Raw genomic sequence first — 19305 nt, forward strand, 5'->3', positions numbered from 1 at the left:
GGGTGATACGCACAGATCTCACTCCATAGTATGCCCACAAATTCTGGATCAGCTTGGTCTGAGTATTTCTTGTGGATATCCTAACCGGGAAAATATTTCTAGCAGGGCAATGGCAATTTTCTCCGATTCTATGGAGGAAAAGGCTACCCCTTCAGGAGGTTGGGGGGGTGATCTTGGGTCTTACCCACTCTTTGGCACACATCACAGGTTCGACAATGTCAGCTATGGCTTGAGAAACTCCAAGCCAATAGAAGTTTGGGTCAATCTAATGCATGTGTGTGCCACCCCTCTGATGTCCTGCTAGTGGAATGTCGTGTGCAATCTGTAGAAGTTGTTCTCTCTATGCCCTGGGCACCATAAGCTGCTTGTCTGCTGTTCAGGGCCTATTAGGATCAGAAGGATCAGTCGCTCTGTACAACAAGCCCCTTTTCCTTAGGATACGATCTTTACCAGTCTCATTGGTTGGCTGACCAGCCCTTTGAATCAGGGCTTCCAGGTCAGGGTCAGAGCGCTGTGCTTCCTGAAAAGCTTGTCTCTGTCCTATATCAGTATCCATATCTGGAAAGGTCTCTGCTGGTGTCTATGACAAATCAGGGTCATCAGTCTGTTCCATACTCATGGCCCTGGTCACCTCTGGAACTGCACCTCCTCCTGTTGTTTAGTCAGCTGGTCCCACCTGGATTGGTTCAGGATGTGGAACTGGAGAGGTGATCTCTGCTGCTTCTGCTTGTTGAGCCACCTGGGCCTGACTAAGGGTCACCATAACAGAAATGCTGACTCCGCTATCAAGGGTAATGTTAATTGGAGCCATGTCGGTCCCACACAGCATTGGCACCGGCATGTTTTTCATTATACCTATTTCTCTGTATCCAAGCTTGGTACCCCAATCTAGGAATACTCGAGCAGTGGGTACAGTCTCTCTGGATCCATTGTTTAACACTACTTCTGCAGTGCACCCTGGTAGAGTAGCATCTTCCGGCACTAGCTCTAGTCATATAGTCATGCTAGAGCCAGTGTCCACAAGCCCAGCCACCTGGGTCTGAATCACAGTTACTGGGGTGCTGTAGTATTTTGGAAACCCATCTACTTCCTTGCATGATGAATGACCAGTAACGTTTTGTGCTGCGGCAACTGTGTGGGTCTCCTTCGTGGTACTGGAGCCACCCACGAAAGCTGCCAGCTTAGGTGCAGGAACTGAAAAGCTCTTTAGTGCAGACTTGGGATTATCAGGGCAATCTGCTTTGAAATGTCCTGTGCACCCACACTAGTATCAAGTACTTTCATGCCTGAAGTCTTTAGGTTTTTGGGGAACACTGGAGGGTTTGCTGACAGTCTCTGGAGTTGCAGGAATATTTGGCTTAGGGCCCTGGCTGCCCTTACATCCCGGCTCCTGTGGATAAAGCGAATGCTACATACCTGTAGAAGGTATTCTCCGAGGACAGCAGGCTGATTGTTCTCACTGATGGGTGACGTCCACGGCAGCCCCTCCAATCGGAATCTTCACTAGCAAAGTCCTTTGCTAGCCCTCGCGCGCCCGCGCGCACCGCGCATGCGCGGCCGTCTTCCCGCCCGAAACCGGCTCGAGCCGGCCAGTCCAGTATGTAGCAAGACAATACTCTTAAGGGAAGACACAACTCCAAAGGGGAGGCGGGCGGGTTTGTGAGAACAATCAGCCTGCTGTCCTCGGAGAATACCTTCTACAGGTATGTAGCATTCGCTTTCTCCGAGGACAAGCAGGCTGCTTGTTCTCACTGATGGGGTATCCCTAGCCCCCAGGCTCACTCAAAACAACAACCATGGTCAATTGGGCCTCGCAACGGCGAGGACATAACAGAGATTGACCTAAAAAAAAAAATTTTACCAACTAACTGAGAGTGTAGCCTGGAACAGAACAAACAGGGCCCTCGGGGGGTGGAGTTGGATCCTAAAGCCCAAACAGGTTCTGAAGAACTGACTGCCCGAACCGACTGTCGCGTCGGGTATCCTGCTGCAGGCAGTAATGGGATGTGAATGTGTGGACAGAAGCCCACGTCGCAGCTTTGCAAATTTCTTCAATGGAGGCTGACTTCAAGTGGGCTACCGACGCAGCCATGGCTCTAACATTATGAGCCGTGACATGACCCTCAAGAGCCAGCCCCGCCTGGGCGTAAGTGAAGGAAATGCAATCTGCTAGCCAATTGGATATGGTGCGTTTCCCTACAGCCACTCCCCTCCTATTGGGATCAAAAGAAACAAACAATTGGGCGGACTGTCTGTGGGGCTGTGTCCGCTCCAAGTAGAAGGCCAATGCTCTCTTGCAGTCCAATGTGTGCAGCTGACGTTCAGCAGGGCAGGAATGAGGACGGGGAAAGAATGTTGGCAAGACAATTGACTGGTTCAGATGGAACTCCGACACGACCTTTGGCAAGAACTTAGGGTGAGTGCGGAGGACTACTCTGTTATGATGAAATTTGGTGTAAGGGGCCTGGGCTACCAGGGCCTGAAGCTCACTGACTCTACGAGCTGAAGTAACTGCCACCAAGAAAATGACCTTCCAGGTCAAGTACTTCGGATGGCAGGAATTCAGTGGCTCAAACGGAGGTTTCATCAGCTGGGTGAGAACGACATTGAGATCCCATGACACTGTAGGAGGCTTGACAGGGGGCTTTGACAAAAGCAAACCTCTCATGAAGCGAACAACTAAAGGCTGTCCTGAGATCGGCTTACCTTCCACATGGTAATGGTATGCACTGATTGCACTAAGATGAACTCTTACAGAGTTGGTCTTGAGACCAGACTCAAACAAGTGCAGAAGGTATTCAAGCAGGGTCTGTGTAGGACAAGAGCGAGGATCTAGGGCCTTGCTGTCACACCAGACGGCAAACCTCCGCCAATGAAAGAAGTAACTTCTCTTAGTGGAGTCTTTCCTGGAAGCAAGCAAGATGCGGGAGACACCCTCTGGCAGACCCAAAGAGGCAAAATCTACGCCCTCAACATCCAGGCCGTGAGAGCCAGAGACTGGAGGTTGGGATGCAGAAGAGCCCCTTCGTCCTGCGTGATGAGGGTCGGAAAACACTCCAATCTCCACGGTTCTTCGGAGGATAACTCCAGAAGAAGAGGGAACCAGATCTGACGCGGCCAAAAAGGAGCAATCAGGATCATGGTGCCTCGGTCTTGCTTGAGTTTCAACAAAGTCTTCCCCACCAGAGGAATGGGAGGATAAGCATACAGCAGACCCTCCCCCCAGTCCAGGAGGAAGGCATCCGATGCCAGTCTGCCGTGGGCCTGAAGCCTGGAACAGAACTGAGGGACTTTGTGGTTCACTCGAGATGCGAAGAGATCCACCAAGGGGGTGCCCCACGCTTGGAAGATCTGGCGCACCACTTTGGAATTGAGCGACCACTCGTGAGGTTGCATAATCCTGCTCAGTCTGTCGGCCAGACTGTTGTTTACGCCTGCCAGATATGTGGCTTGGAGCACCATGCCGTTCCGGCGAGCCCAGGTCCACATGCTGACGGCTTCCTGACACAGGGGGCGAGATCCGGAGCCCCCCTGCTTGTTTACATAATACATGGCAACCTGGTTGTCTGTCTGAATTTGGATAATTTGGTGGGACAGCCGATCTCTGAAAGCCTTCAGAGCGTTCCAGATCGCTCGTAACTCCAGAAGATTGATCTGTAGATCGCGTTCTTGGAGGGACCAGCTTCCTTGGGTGTGAAGCCCATCGACATGAGCTCCCCATCCCAGGAGAGACGCATCCGTGGTCAGCACTTTTTGTGGCTGAGGAATTTGGAAGGGACGTCCCAGAGTCAAATTGGTCCAAATCGTCCACCAATACAGGGATTCGAGAAAACTCGTGGACAGGTGGATCACGTCCTCTAGTCCCCCAGCGGCCTGATACCACTGGGAGGCTAGGGTCCATTGAGCAGATCTCATGTGAAGGCGGGCCATGGGAGTCACATGAACTGTGGAGGCCATGTGGCCCAGCAATCTCAACATCTGCCGAGCTGTGATCTGCTGGGACGCCCGCACCCGGGAGACGAGGGACAACAAGTTGTTGGCTCTCGTCTCTGGGAGATAGGCGCGAGCCGTCCGAGAATCCAGCAGGGCTCCTATGAATTCGAGGTTCTGCACTGGAAGAAGATGGGACTTTGGGTAATTTATCACAAACCCCAGTAGCTCCAGAAGGCGAATAGTCATCTGCATGGACTGCAGGGCTCCTGCCTCGGATGTGTTCTTCACCAGCCAATCGTCGAGATATGGGAACACGTGCACTCCCAGCCTGCGAAGTGCCGCTGCTACCACAGCTAGGCACTTTGTGAACACCCTGGGCGCAGAGGCGAGCCCAAAGGGTAGCACACAGTACTGGAAGTGGCGGGTGCCCAACTGAAATCGCAGATACTGTCTGTGAGCTGGCAGTATCGGGATGTGTGTATAGGCATCCTTCAAGTCCAGAGAGCATAGCCAATCGTTTTGCTGAATCATGGGGAGAAGGGTGCCCAGGGAAAGCATCCTGAACTTTTCTTTTACGAGATATTTGTTCAGGGCCCTTAGGTCTAGGATGGGACGCATCCCCCCTGTTTTCTTTTCCACAAGGAAGTACCTGGAATAGAATCCCAGCCCTTCTTGCCCGGATGGCACGGGCTCGACCGCATTGGCGCTGAGAAGGGCGGAGAGTTCCTCTGCAAGTACCCTCTTGTGCTGGAAGCTGTAAGACTGAGCTCCCGGTGGACAATTTGGAGGGTTTGATGCCAAATTGAGGGTGTATCCTTGCCGGACTATTTGCAGAACCCACTGATCGGAGGTTATGAGAGGCCACCTTTGGTGAAAAGCTTTCAACCTCCCTCCGACTGGCAGGTCGCCCGGCACGGACACTTGGATGTCGGCTATGCTCTGCTGGAGCCAGTCAAAAGCTCGCCCCTTGCTTTTGCTGGGGAGCCGCGGGGCCTTGCTGAGTCGCACGCTGCTGACGAGAGCGAGCGCGCTGGGGCTTAGCCTGGGCCGCAGGCTGTCGGGAAGGAGGATTGTACCTATGCCTGCCAGAAGAGTAGGGAACAGTCTTCCTTCCCCCGAAAAATCGTCTACCTGTAGAGGTAGAAGCTGAAGGCTGCCGGCGGGCGAATTTGTCGAATGCGGTGTCCCGCTGGTGGAGAGACTCTACCACCTGTTCGACTTTTTCGCCAAAAATGTTGTCCGCACGGCAAGGCGAGTCCGCAATCCGCTGCTGGATTCTATTCTCCAGGTCGGCGGCACGCAGCCATGAGAGCCTGCGCATCACCACACCTTGAGCAGCGGCCCTTGACGCAACATCAAAAGTGTCATAAACTCCTCTGGCCAGGAATTTTCTGCACGCCTTCAGCTGCCTGACCACCTCCTGAAAAGGCTTGGCTTGCTCAGGGGGAAGAGCATCAACCAAGCCCGCCAACTGCCGCACATTGTTCCGCATGTGCATGCTCGTGTAGAGCTGGTAAGACTGGATCTTGGACACGAGCATAGAGGAATGGTAGGCCTTCCTCCCAAAGGAGTCTAAGGTTCTAGCGTCCTTGCCCGGGGGCGCCGAAGCATGTTCCCTAGAACTCTTAGCCTTCTTTAGGGCCAAATCCACAACTCCAGAGTCGTGAGGCAACTGAGTGCGCATCAGCTCTGGGTCCCCATGGATCCGGTACTGGGACTCGATCTTCTTGGGAATGTGGGGATTACTTAATGGCTTGGTCCAGTTCGCAAGCAATGTCTTTTTCAGGACATGGTGCAAGGGAACAGTGGACGCTTCCTTAGGTGGAGAAGGATAGTCCAGGAGCTCAAACATTTCAGCCCTGGGCTCGTCCTCCACAACCACCGGGAAGGGGATGGCCGTAGACATCTCCCGGACAAAGGAAGCAAAAGACAGACTCTCGGGAGGAGAAAGCTGTCTTTCAGGAGAGGGAGTGGGATCAGAAGGAAGACCCTCAGACTCCTCGTCAGAGAAATATCGAGGATCTTCCTCTTCCTCCCACGAGGCCTCACCCTCGGTGTCAGATACAAGTTCACGAACCTGTGTCTGCAACCTCGCCCTGCTCGACTCAGTGGAGCCACGTCCACGATGGGGGCGTCGAGAGGTAGACTCCCTCGCCCGCATCGGCGAAGCTCCCTCCGCCGACGTAGTCGGGGAGCCTTCCTGGGAGGTGGCCGCGGTCGGTACCGCACGCGGTACCGACGTCGGGGACCTCAACCTGGGCGATGGGCCAGCCGGCGCCACGCTCGACGGTACCGGAGGCGCAAGCACCGCCGGTACCGGAGGGGTAGGGCGCAACAGCTCTCCCAGAATCTCTGGGAGAACGGCCCGGAGGCTCTCGTTTAGAGCGGCTGTAGAGAAAGGCTGTGAGGTCGATGCAGGCGTCGACGTCAGTACCTGTTCCGGGCGTGGAGGCTGTACCGGGCTGTCCAGAGCGGAGCGCATCGACACCTCCTGAACAGAGGGTGAGCGGTCCTCTCGGTGCCGATGCCTGCTGGGTGCCGAATCCCTCGGCGACCCAGAGCTCTCGGTGCCGACATGGGGAGGAGACCGGTGTCGATGCTTCTTCGATTTCTTCCGAAGCATGTCACCGGAGCTCCCCGGCACCGACGAGGAGGACGTCGAATCCATCCGTCGCTTCCTCGGGGCCGAGACTGAAGAAGGTCGATCTCGGGGGGGCTGTACCGCAGGAGCCCTCAGGGTAGGAGGAGACCCACCCGAGGGCTCACCGCCACCAGCAGGGGAATGGACAGCCCTCACCTGCACTCCACCCGATGCACCACCGTCCGACGACATCAGCAGACGAGGTCCTGGTACCACCGACGTCGATGCAGCTATCCGATGTCTCGGCGCCGATGCAGAGGCCCGATGCCTCGATGCACTCGATGCAGGGGCGGCCGAGGAAGATGGTCTGGACGCTGACGACGTCGATGCACTCGAAGATCCCGGTGCCGATGCCGACGAAGAGCCCGAGAACAACACGTTCCACTGGGCTAGTCTCGCTACCTGAGTCCGCCTTTGAAGAAGGGAACACAGACTACAGTTCTGAGGGCGGTGCTCGGCCCCCAGACACTGAAGACACGACGAGTGTCGATCAGTGAGCGAGATAACCCGGGCGCACTGGGTGCACTTCTTGAAGCCGCTGGAAGGCTTCGATGTCATGGGCGGAAAAATCACGCCGGCGAAATCAAAAGCCGAAATGGCGAAATGGAAGCACCAAAAATTTAGAGGGAGAAAAAATCTCGACCGAGGCCGAAAAGAGGCCTACCCCGACGACGAAAGAAAACTTACCGGGGCAAAAAGCTGGAAGTACGGGGAGGATTGACACGAAACCCGGTCGAAGGGTTTCCGGAGCACTTCCCGACTAACAAAGCTTTCCCGAAGGAAAAAAACACGCTCAAACAGAATTTGGACGCGCGAGGTCGACTTTCCGGGGCTCGACACGGCGAAAACACGACCGTACCGAGTGCGGACAAAAGAAGACTGGCCGGCTCGAGCCGGTTTCGGGCGGGAAGACGGCCGCGCATGCGCGGTGCGCGCGGGCGCGCGAGGGCTAGCAAAGGACTTTGCTAGTGAAGATTCCGATTGGAGGGGCTGCCGTGGACGTCACCCATCAGTGAGAACAAGCAGCCTGCTTGTCCTCGGAGAAAGATGGCTTCTCTTTGCCAACCAGGGATGGTTCGTCATAAAGATGTCAGTCAACTCAGCTGCCTTCTCTGGAGTATGGGGCTGGTGATCTTGAACATGCTCCCTCACCTCTGGATGACAACGCTACAGAAACTGCTCCAGGACTATCAGGTTTTGGCAGTCCTCCAGGGTTTTAACTTCAGCTCCACTGAGCCACTGCTGATGCTGGTATATTAGCTGGATCACAAACTTGCTGTGAGTATCATTTGCCCACCTTTGCAAAGTCCGGAACTTTAGTCTGTAGGTCTCGGGTGTAATGGCATAATGGTTCAACAAAGCTTTGCACACCTCCTCAAACTGGGAGAACGTCTCCATGGACAGTCCTTGGAATGCCCCAAGTGCTCTACCAGTGAGCTTTCCTCCCAGATAGCACACCCAGTCTTTCTGAGTAATCTCATTGAGGTGGCAAATCTTTTCAAAGGCAGTTAGATATCCATCTATGTCACCTAGGGTATCATCAAACTGCACAAACAAGTTGTGCCTGATGAGGGATGTGGATCCTGTCTCTGGCCTCGGTGCAGGGGTTGGGCTGTAGCGTTGGATATGATCTATTTCCATCGCCATCTTTAATTTCTGCAGCTTGAACTTCTGCTCCTCACGCCACTGTCGCTCTTCCTCTCATCGCAGCTGCAGATCCTTTTGACAATGGCTCTCTTCTCTTCCTCATGCCACAGCTGGTCTAGCCTCTGTCGCTCTAGCATGTAGATCTGCCGGATCTCAGCTGGTGTGGAATCTGGCCATGCCAACTCACAGACATTACCTGACTCTTCCTCTCCTTCTCTAGGTTCCCCCCAATTGTACCTACCATATATGTACCTCATTCTACCACAATATCACCTTGTATTGTTCATACCTTGTATTTGTTTCAGACCGGAATCGGCTAACGCCGTTAACGGTATTATGTAAGACACATTGAGACTGCAAAAAGGTGGGAAAATGTGGGCTTCTACAGGGTAATTGCTGCAAGAATGAAGTACAGAGCCCTCTCTGCAGATACATATATTATAGCTAATTTTCCTGATGCTTAGTGAAATATTCAAATAAGTGCAAAGAACTGTGACATTTGGGTTAATTCTGCTCTTAGTGGCGGTGAAAATAATGTTTGAATTTTTTAAAAGTTCTTCTGTGACTGGTCTTTCATGTACTTTTAACAAATTACAAAAAAAATCAGAAGAACAAAGCCAACAAACCAAGTTAAACCATAAACTCACTATAATAAACTTGGGTTCAAAATAATTTATCTTTTTTTATATATGCACTTTAAAATGCTATAAATATTATAAAGTGTTTTAAACTTGCTCAGACCATACCGTTTACACCCATTATATCCCCAAGAGGAATATGTGGTGGTGTCACAATGGAACCATCATTGCACATACGATGTTCCGCCTCCTAATATTTGTGTATGTACATACAGCTGAGCCCAAGTAGATCTTTATCACCAGTGTATGCATATATCTATAATAAATATGTATAGGTCATAAACTACTCACATTAAATACTGTTAGGCTTGAGCTCAAACCTCCGCCCATACATTATGGTGCATTCCATATTACCATCCGATACACAGAAAATAGAACATACAATACAACATTTGTTTGAACCTAAAGGAGGTATATGTTAATTCATGACACCCTGATCTCACTTCCCCCACATATCTTACATAAACCAACCCACAAAGCGATATACACATATATTCACACAGTTATTTCACTTCCCTTGGGGTATATTGTGCTCATGCTTGTGCTTCATTAAAATCACATATCATTCATCCATTCCAATCTTGCAATCACAATAACTACTCAAAGGGAGTAGTATTGTGATGGCAAGATTGGAATGGATGAATGATATGTGATTTTAATGAAGCACAAGCACAACGAGCACAATATACCCCAAGGGAAGTGAAATAATTGTGTGAATATATGTGTATATCGCTTTGTGGGTTGGTTTATGTAAGACTAGTAAAAAAAGGCCCATTTCTGCCTCTGATGAAACGGGCGCTAGCGGGCACGGGACTCCCTTCCCCTCCCCTTACGCTAGTCTCCCTGGTGGTCTAGAGGTACCTGTTCGGTCGGGGCAGGAAAGAAAGAGCTCCCTCTTTCCTGCCCGAAGCGGTGCTGCTAGCTGCCCTGCTGCATCGTGTGTGAGTCCGGCTCTCGGCGTTTCAAAATGGCCGCCGAGAGTTGAAGTCTCGCGAGGCAGCTTGAACTCTCGGTGGCCATTTTGAAACTCCGAGAGCCGGACTCACACACGATGCAGCCGGGCAGCTAGCAGCAGCACTCCGGGCAGGAAAGCGGGGGCTCTTTCGTTCCTGGCCGAGCGAACAGGTACCGCTAGACCACCAGGGATAGTGGCGTAAGGGGAGGGGAGGTGACAGGGGGGAGGGAAGATGATGAGGGGCAGAGGGGGCGAGGCGGTACCTTTAAAGGGGCGGGGTGATGGGGCGAAAGGGGCGGGGTGATGGGCATGTCCTCGGCGGCTGTGATTTGTTGGAAGGGGAGGAGTATTACTGCTCCCTGTGCGTTCATTTGCCTTGTTGTGTACGTGTTCCGCCCTCGACGTCATCAGGTGTGATGCGAGGGCGCGGCATGAAGACATGGTGAGTGTTGTGGCTTCAGCACCATGAACTTACAAACCGGTGTGTGAGTGCCTGCAGTGACGTCAGTGTCCTCAGAACGTTGAGGGTGCGTTTTATTATAGTAGATATGTGGGGGAAGTGAGATCAGGGTGTCATGAATTAACATATACTTGCTTTAGGTTCAAACAAATGTTGTATTGTATGTTCTGTTATCTATGTATCGGATGGTAACATGGAATGCACCATAATGTATGGGCGGAGGTTTGAGCTCAAGCCTAACAGTATTTAATGTGAGTAGTTTATGACCTATACATATTTATTATAGATATATGCATACACTGGTGATAAAGATCTACTTGGGCTCAGCTGTATGTACATACACAAATATTAGGAGGCGGAACATCGTATGTGCAATGATGGTTCCATTGTGACACCACCACATATTCCTCTTGGGGATATAATGGGTGTAAACGGTATGGTCTGAGCACATTTAAAACACTTTATAATATTTATAGCATTTTAAAGTACATATATAAAAAAAGATAAATTATTTTGAACCCAAGTTTATTATAGTGACTTTCATGTACTTTGACTGTTTCTGTAAGATGTTTTTACCTTGCTCAGTTCATCCCTAGGTAGTTACTGCTCTCCTTTTCCATACTGTTAGGATACTCCATATGACACCACTTACTCTGAACAGTGCTACAACACTGAGCTCTGCTCTGAAAAAAGGAGAGTGAGAGCAGAGTTCAGGTATCTCATGTCAATTAAACTGGAACCCAACAGATGAGGAGAGGAGTAGGTGGGAGTGCAGGGGCAAGAAAGTTGATTAAACAGAGAAAGTCAAAGGAAGGATAAAAATAAGAGAGCATTGGAAATAGCTGCAGGATTTCTAATGTCTATTGAGCAAATGAGATTTCAGTTGAAGCATAAAGCCTGTCCAGTCTATGCTTGGATCTGCAGTTCAGGGAGCAGTCAACCTCATTATTCCATAGCCTAAGGGCCAGTGTGTTATCAAGTCAGGAGCTCAGTCATAACTTCTTGCTCTCTTTGATCTCTCTTTGATTAGTAAGCTAAAAGCCTTCCTCCTCTTCTCACTTATGGAATCACAGAATTTCTCATTCTGAAACATTATCTGGCAGTTTCACACGTTCTCTGACTCTAGGACCACTACAACCAGATCTAAAATGCGGAAATAGCTCAGGTTCCCTAATGGAATCTAAAAAATAAAGTTGTACAAAGTGATTTTCAGAAAACATACTATACCGAGACAGTGGAAAGATGAAAGATATAAACTAAAAGCGTTTCAAACATAAGGTTACAAAATACAAACAAAATGTTATGACTAGATGGAAGAAAATGGTTCACTGCTTGCAAGGTCATAAGTAAATATAAGTACATAAGTACTGCCATACTGGGACAGACCGAAGGTACATGAAGCTAAGCATCCTGTTTCCAATAGTGGCCAATCCAGGTCACAAGTACCTGGCAAGATCCCAAAACAGTACAATACATTTTATGCTGCTTATAGAAATAAGCAGTGATTTTCCCCAAGTCCATTTTAATAATGGTCTTTGGACTTTTCCTTTAGGAAGCAATCCAAACCTTTTTTAAAACCCACTAAGCTAACTGCTTTTACCACATTCTCCGGCAACGTATTCCAGAGTTTAATTACACATTGAGTGAAGAATATTTTCTCTGATTCATTTTAAATGTACTACTTTGTAGCTGAATTGTGTGCCCCCTAGTCCTAGTATTTTTGGAAAGAGTAAACAAGTGATTCACATCTATCCGCTCTACTCCACTCATTATTTTATAGACCTCTATCATATCTCCCCTTCGCCGTCTTTTCTCCAAGCTGAAGAGCCTTAACAGCTTTAGCTTTTCCTCATAGGGAAGCCGTCCCATCCCCTTTATCATTTTAGTCGCCCTCCTCTGTACCTTTTCTAATTCCACTGTATCTTTTTTGAGATGCGGTGACCAGAATTGAACACAATATTTTGACGTGTGGTCGCATCATGGATCGATACAAAGGCATTATAATGTCCTCATTTTTGTTTTCCATTCCTTTCCTAATAATACCTAACATTCTATTTGCTTTCTTACCCACTGCCGCACACTGAGCAGAGGGTTTCAACGTATCATCGATGATGCCTAGGTTCCCTTTCTTGGTCCGCGACTCCTAATGTGGAACCTTGCATTACACAGCTATAATTCGGGTTCCTCTTTCCCACATGCATCACTTTGCACTTGCTCACATCATCATCTGCCATTTGGATGCCCAGTCTCCCAGTCTCGTAAGGTCCTTTTGCAATTTTTCACAATCCTCTTGCGATTTAACAACTTTGAATAACTGTGTCATAAGCAAATTTAATTGCCTCACTAGTTACTCCCATCTCTAGGTCCTTTATAAATATGTTAAAAAGCAGCAGTCCCAGCACAGAACCCTGGGGAACCCCACTAACTACCCTTCTCCATTGAGAATACTGACCATTTAACCCTACTCTCTGTTTTCTACCTTTTAACCAGTTTTTAATCCATAATAGGACACTACCTCCTATCCCATGACTCTCCAATTTCCTCTGGAGTCTTTCATGAGGTACTTTGTCAAACGCATTTTGAAAATCCAAATACACAATATTGACCCTTTATCCATTTCCGAGCTATCAAGAGAATTCAAGATGAACAGGGTACAATGTTGTACAAACTGGTCAATATTAATGCCTTCTTCAATAATTTCTCTTCACTCTATGCATCACTGGTTATCACCCTCCTTAATTTATCATTAAATCATATTAAGTTTCTTAATTCCATAATTTTTGACAAGGACGTTTTTAGGGCTATTTAATATTTAGTGATAAGGAGCACAGGTCCCAATATGCTTCATCTTCAAGCCTTATAAAAGTTATCCATAACATCTGCATAATTTATCTGAGGTCTTTAACTACTTTAGATCCCCCAGGGATATTCCAGGGAATTTGCCAGAGATAGCCATTACTTTTATTTACAAGAAAGATTATATATGATGTAGCTATTGGCTTCTCTCTCTCTCATTAAAATCTTGGCTAACAGTCTTCAGTTATAACTTGGAAAATTTATGTTCCTGTTGATCAATCCAGACCAAACTGGATTTATTGAAGGATGCTCCTCAGTTAATAATTCATAGAGGCTATTTAATCTGATGCATAGCACTGGTAGCATGAGAATATTTTGATTACCTCTGTCTCAATGCTGATGAAACATCTGGCAGACTCCTCTGGTCTTCTCTATTTGCTACACTCAAAAGGTTTAATTCTTCTGAATAAATTTTTTTTATTTTATTTTAGATCCATTCCTGGGGGTGGGATTTTATTGTTGATGTTAAATTTGCTCTAATCCAATCTGTACAATTTGAATAATTAAAAGTAGTAAAATATAAGCTTGAATATTAATTCTATAGTCACAGCCAAATTTTCATATTTTATCTAATGGTGCTCTCTCCCATTTTTTTCCTATAGGTATGGGACCTCGACAGAGATGCTTGCTTTCTTTTTCCTATCTCACTCGCAAACCACTTATGTAGTCTTGGGAATATTTTAAGGCAACAACCATAATATATCATTATATGTAGTTCATATTTATAATTGATTTTGATTAAGACCTTTATTATATACTCTGAACAAAACACAGGAAAACACTAGAAAAAGTATATAATCGAAACCAGTGTCATACAGTGATCTCACAGGGGAATTAACCAGAGCAGAACATGAAGCAATTAAAAAAAATGAATAGGGCACATATAATTGTTATTCTCTTGTTTTTTGTTTGGGCTTTTTGCTTTTGATATTTCCCTCCCCCAGCTTATGTGGGGCTTGACTTGGATGAAGTGATAAAAGAGAGCTCTTGATTTATTATTAATTCCCTGAAAGACCCAAAGGTCTAAAATGCAATGCATGAACATCATCATACAGTAGTCTAACATTATTGAAAACAGTATTTGGCCACTATATCTGTGATAGGCCAAAAGTAGAATTCAACCATGTGGCTCCCAAGCTAACATATTTTGGGGTCCTTTTATTAAGGTGTGCTAATGGATTTTGCACTCGTTAACAAATTAGTGTGTGTTAAGTGCCATGAAGTCCATAGGTATACAATGGGCTGCATGGCATTTAGCCTGTGTTGTGCATGCTAAATCTGTTAACGCACCTTAGCAAAAAGGACCCCTTTATTATTAATGTTAATTTTGCAGTCTTTTTTAGTTATTAATTTAAGTGAGGACCAGGGAGTAGCAAATACTCATGTTTCATCAAGCAACTAATTTATTAAGAATTGCCCCATAGCCAAGCAAAGACTGGATGGACCATTCAGGTCTTTATCTGCCATCACTTACTATGTTACTATCCAGCTTATAATCGAACGAGAAAAACGCCCAAGTTCCGACCTAAATCGGGAGATGGGCGTCTTTCTCACAAAAACAAATAAAGCGGTATAATCGAAAGCCGAACTTTGGACGCTTTCAACTGCACTCCGTCGCGGATGCGGACAAAGTGGACGGGGGCGTGTCGGAGGCGTGGTGAAGGCGGAACTGGGGCGTGGTTATCACCCGAACAGAGATGGGCGCCTTTCGCCGATAATGGATGCGTTTGTAGCTAGAATTTAGGGCACTTTTCCTGGACCCTGTTTTTTCACGAATAAGGCCCCAAAAAGTGCCCTAAATGACCAGATGACCCCCAGAGGGAGTCGGGGATGACCTCCCCTGACTCCCCCAGTGGTCACTAACCCCCTCCCACCACAAAAAATGATGTTTCACAACTTTTTATTTTCACCCTCAAATGTCATACCCTCCTCCCAAGCAGCAGTATGCAGGTCCCTGGAGCAGTTGTTAGGGGGTGCACTGGACGTCAGGCAGGTGGACCCAGGCCCATCCCCCCCTACCTGTTACAATTGTGCTGCTTAATGCTTAGTCGTCCAACCCCCCCAAACCCACTGTACCCACATGTAGGTGCCCCCCTTCACCCCTTAGGGCTATAGTAATGGTGTAGACTTGTGGGCAGTGGGTTTTGAGGGGGATTTGGGGGGGCTCAACACCCAAGGGAAGGGTGCTGTGCACCTGGGAGCTCTTTTACCTTTTTTTTTGTTTTTGTAAAAGTGCCCCCTAGGGTGCCCGGTTGGTGTCCTGGCATGTGAGGGGGACCAGTGCACTACGAATGCTGGCTCCTCCCATGACCAAAGGGCTTGTATTTGGTCGTTTTTGAGATGGGCGTCGTCGGTTTCCATTATCAGCGAAAACTGAGGTCGTCCATCTCTTAGGTGGACCTAAATTCTGAGATTTGGGCATCCCCGACCGTATTATCAAAACGAAAGATGGACGCCCATCTTGTTTCGATAATACGGGATACCCCGCCCCTTCGCGGGGACATCCTCAGAGATGGGCGCCCTTAGAGATGGGTGTCCCTGTTCGAAAATGCCCCTCCACGTAACTTAAAAAAATGGCTTCAAAATACAACCAATTGATCCTAGCCTTAAAAGTTGCAAGTTCTGGATTTAGGATTTTTTCCCCCACAATTCCTTCTTTTAAGGGAGGTGGCAGGGGAAAAAAAAACTGTGGCGAAATTCAAAAAGGCATGGGATGAACACAGAGGATCTCTGATTAGAAAATGAATGATATAAAAAAAACAAAAATTAAAGGGCTGCATATGTGTTTGCATGTGAAGTGGTGCTTAGATGGAGAATCTGGCTGCATCAACTAAGGCCGGTACTGGGCTGGTTTGTACGGTCTGAGTCCCACATATTGCGATCTGGTTTAGGATGGGCTGGGGAGAGCTTCAATGGAAACTCCAATGGTTTGGAACATGAGGACAGTGCCGGGCAGACTTTTATGGTCTGTGTCCCGCAAACAACAAGACGGATTTGGATAGGCTGGAGTGGGCTTTGACGGCAACTCCAGTAGTTGGAACTTAAGGACAGAATAGGGTGGACTTCTATGGTCTATGTCCCAGAAACACCAAAGAAAGACCATGATCAGGTATATAATATCACGTTCACTGTTAATTTAAATCTTGAAATATTAATGAATGTGACTGTTGGGCAGACTGGATGGACCATTCATGTCTTTATCTGCCGTCATTTCCTATGTTAAATAAAAATATTAATACAACTTAGAATATAGTACTCTCTTACTGACCTATAAATGCTTTCATTCTACAGCTCCTCAATACCTCTCCACATTTCTCTCTCTCTGTACTCCTTCTCAGGAATAGCAGTTAGCACAGAAAATGGGTAGAACACTAATCTCCACTGCAGACTCTTTTTTCTAAGGCATTGATGGCCCAATGCTCAAAACTCCAGCGCTGTATGGTACAGCACTGGGGAAAAAAACTTCCTAATGCTCAATGCTAATAGTATGCAAATCATCTGTGCACTGTTAGCGTTGAGCATTAGGAAGTTAAGGGGGAGGATTGTGCTTGGCGCATGCGCACAAGACCCCTCTCTCTCACTGGTCGCTGGAACGCATGTTCACAAGTCCTCTCTCACCGGTCGCTGGAACCTAGCTAGCCTTGCTTGCCTGTGTTTCCCCTTTCGAGAGTGCCCGATCCCAGTGTGAATCCAGAGTGCTGCTGAACTAATCCCAATCCTTTGGCCTGATGCTCAGAATTAAACAGGTGTGACTCAAGAGTGTCTGCTGAAATGCCGATCCCGTGTTAAATCCAGAGTGTCTGCTGCTGCAGCTTATCTATAGGCTGAGAGGCTACAGGAACCTTGAATGGGGATACATTAATCAGGCTCATTTTCAAAGCACAGACTTACAAAGTTCCATAGGTTATTATGGAACTTTGTAAGTCTAAGTGCTTTGAAAATGAGCCCCATTGTGACCCAGACACCTTAATGTTAGCTCCGAGCTGCCGCAAGGTTTCCAGCAGCAGTAAAGGTACCCTTGTGGAGTGCGCTGTTTTCTGAGCATCAGAGGGAACAGGAAATAGTCTCATTTGCCTACATTAGCATGTTATTTGTGCTGTTGCTCAGCGAGCTCATGGTTTCCTACGGTAAGGGCCTTTGAGCATTGTGAAGTGGTAAATGCAGGCGCTAGTCTGGTGCTAATGGCCTCTAGTGCCTGTGTTTACCTCAGAGGTGTTGGTAATCTGAAATTTCTTTCAATCTTATTTTTCTATTAAATACCATTTTTGCTAAAGCAAATAAAAGCCTGAATGCATTAACAGAAAGAATCCCAGTATGACAGGGTTTTGTAGCTGGGGAATATTTTTTGCTGGTCTTCTTGGGTTACAAGGTTGACATGTTAGTACATTTGCAAGCACAAAAACAAAGGTGATGCTGTTATACTCGGCTAGCTTTAATCCATTTCATGACTCTCGAGTGTTAATGTTTTCTTCCCTTAGGTACAAATAGAACAAGCAAAAGATGACATCAAGAAAATGAGTTAGTCCAATAAAAAGCTACCTCAACTTTTTGTTTAGTTTTGTTAATCTTTATTTCTGTGCAAGCTGCAGCATTCAATGAGCTGCATGAAATGATGAGCATCTGTTGTTATTACAAAAACTTTCAAGACTCAGAACATTAAAATAACGCGCTGCTCATATACAAAGGAAACAAGATTAGTCTCTTGTCACTTGGCAATAACTGAATTTTTATAAAATTGTGCACACAAATCTGTGCTATAAAGTCACTCTGCTGTGTTTTTGCCTTACTAACATATCAAGGCCCAATCTGTAATTAAGGTGACTTGCTTATTCTGAGAATGTGCTTATTCTCTGGCTCCATGAGAACAAATTAACATTGGAGGTCCTTAGGAGTGAAGGAGAACAGACTTGATTGCCATAGGAGCTCTATTTCCTTTATTCATACCAAGCGTTTTAGGCATTTCACATACAGAGAACACTTATTGTTGTGGCTGGATCCATCTGTCTATATATATATATATAAACGACTCTTTGCATGTGCAGGGATGAAAACATACACTGAGAGAGAGAAGCCTAAGGGGTGGAAAAGAGATCACTTTAAGAATTGTACATTGCCTCGGGTGATTCTTTTCATAGTTAATAGATCCCAATAAATAAATACAAATTGGTGACAGGGTGGCAGTGACTGAAGCATAAGGGTAGTGGGGAAGCCAGGCCTTGGCAGCCATAACTGTCCAGCAGTAGCAAAGCCTCACCTCACCTTTCCTGGCAGGGACCCAAAGAGCAGCCTTTTCCCCAGAGATGATCACAGATGAATGCACGTCAGTGAACTAGAGCTTTCGCCACAACTCTGGCTGGTCCTCACCCCAATCTGCTCTTGGACAGGGTGCCAAGGAAAAGAGGGTCAGCAAGAACTGAATCCAGCACATTGTTCTAATCCCTGCAAGATGAGTTGCAGGTAAGAGAAGCAGACTTGTTTGGGCAGGAGAAGAGAAAAGGCATGAATGGATACTGGCTCATTCAGGGAACCCGTATCCCCCTTTGCTCAATTTTCCCTTCCTCAGCATACAAACAATTTGATCCTTCAGCGAGAAGAAGGTTCCTTACGCCTGGCCTACAAGATAAATGTGCAGTCAGTCTCCTGGCCATGGCATTACCTTACTGTGATAGGAGCTCAGGACATCTGCAACATCTTCTTTTGAAGGCGACTTTAATGCTGTCAAATCTTTTTCCAAGGCAGGCAACTTGCAAACACAAAAATCAGGAAAAAGAAGAAAAAAAAAATCAACCAATATATATTTTACAAATTTCTTTTCAAAGTCAGAGGAAGATATTGAAACAGCTGCAAAGCATGCAACAGTGTAATTTGAGCTAGGTAGATATTCAACTGATCATGTTATCTAAGGGGGCAATTTTGTTAAAGGGTGCCCCATTTTAAGCGCTTATTCTATAATGACATCTAGGCGTGCCAGTTCTGTTATAAAATAGGAGCATAAACCCAAATTTGTGCACCTAACTTTATGCATGACCACGTTTACCAAGTCAACGCGCACATCTGAGTGCGCCATACAACACGCATAACTTGTAGTATTCTACACAAGTCACACTTATATGCTCCTTTATAGAATTATCTCAGCACCCATTTATAAAATTGCCCTTCACATTTTCCGCTAATA

General features: G+C 47.2%; 1 protein-coding gene across 1 annotated transcript in view; it reads right to left on the minus strand.

The window, feature by feature from the left end:
* The window catches only part of HIBCH (3-hydroxyisobutyryl-CoA hydrolase), a 178956-nt gene that overhangs the window by 59323 nt on the left and 100328 nt on the right, over positions 1 to 19305 (minus strand). Inside the window, exon 9 of the mRNA XM_030209078.1 lies at positions 18787 to 18873. Within this exon, the coding sequence (XP_030064938.1) occupies positions 18787 to 18873 (87 nt within the window). The remainder of the gene's footprint in view (positions 1 to 18786; positions 18874 to 19305) is intronic.

This window comes from Microcaecilia unicolor, chromosome 7, assembly GCF_901765095.1.
Source record: "Microcaecilia unicolor chromosome 7, aMicUni1.1, whole genome shotgun sequence".
NCBI classification, from domain to species: domain Eukaryota; kingdom Metazoa; phylum Chordata; class Amphibia; order Gymnophiona; family Siphonopidae; genus Microcaecilia; species Microcaecilia unicolor.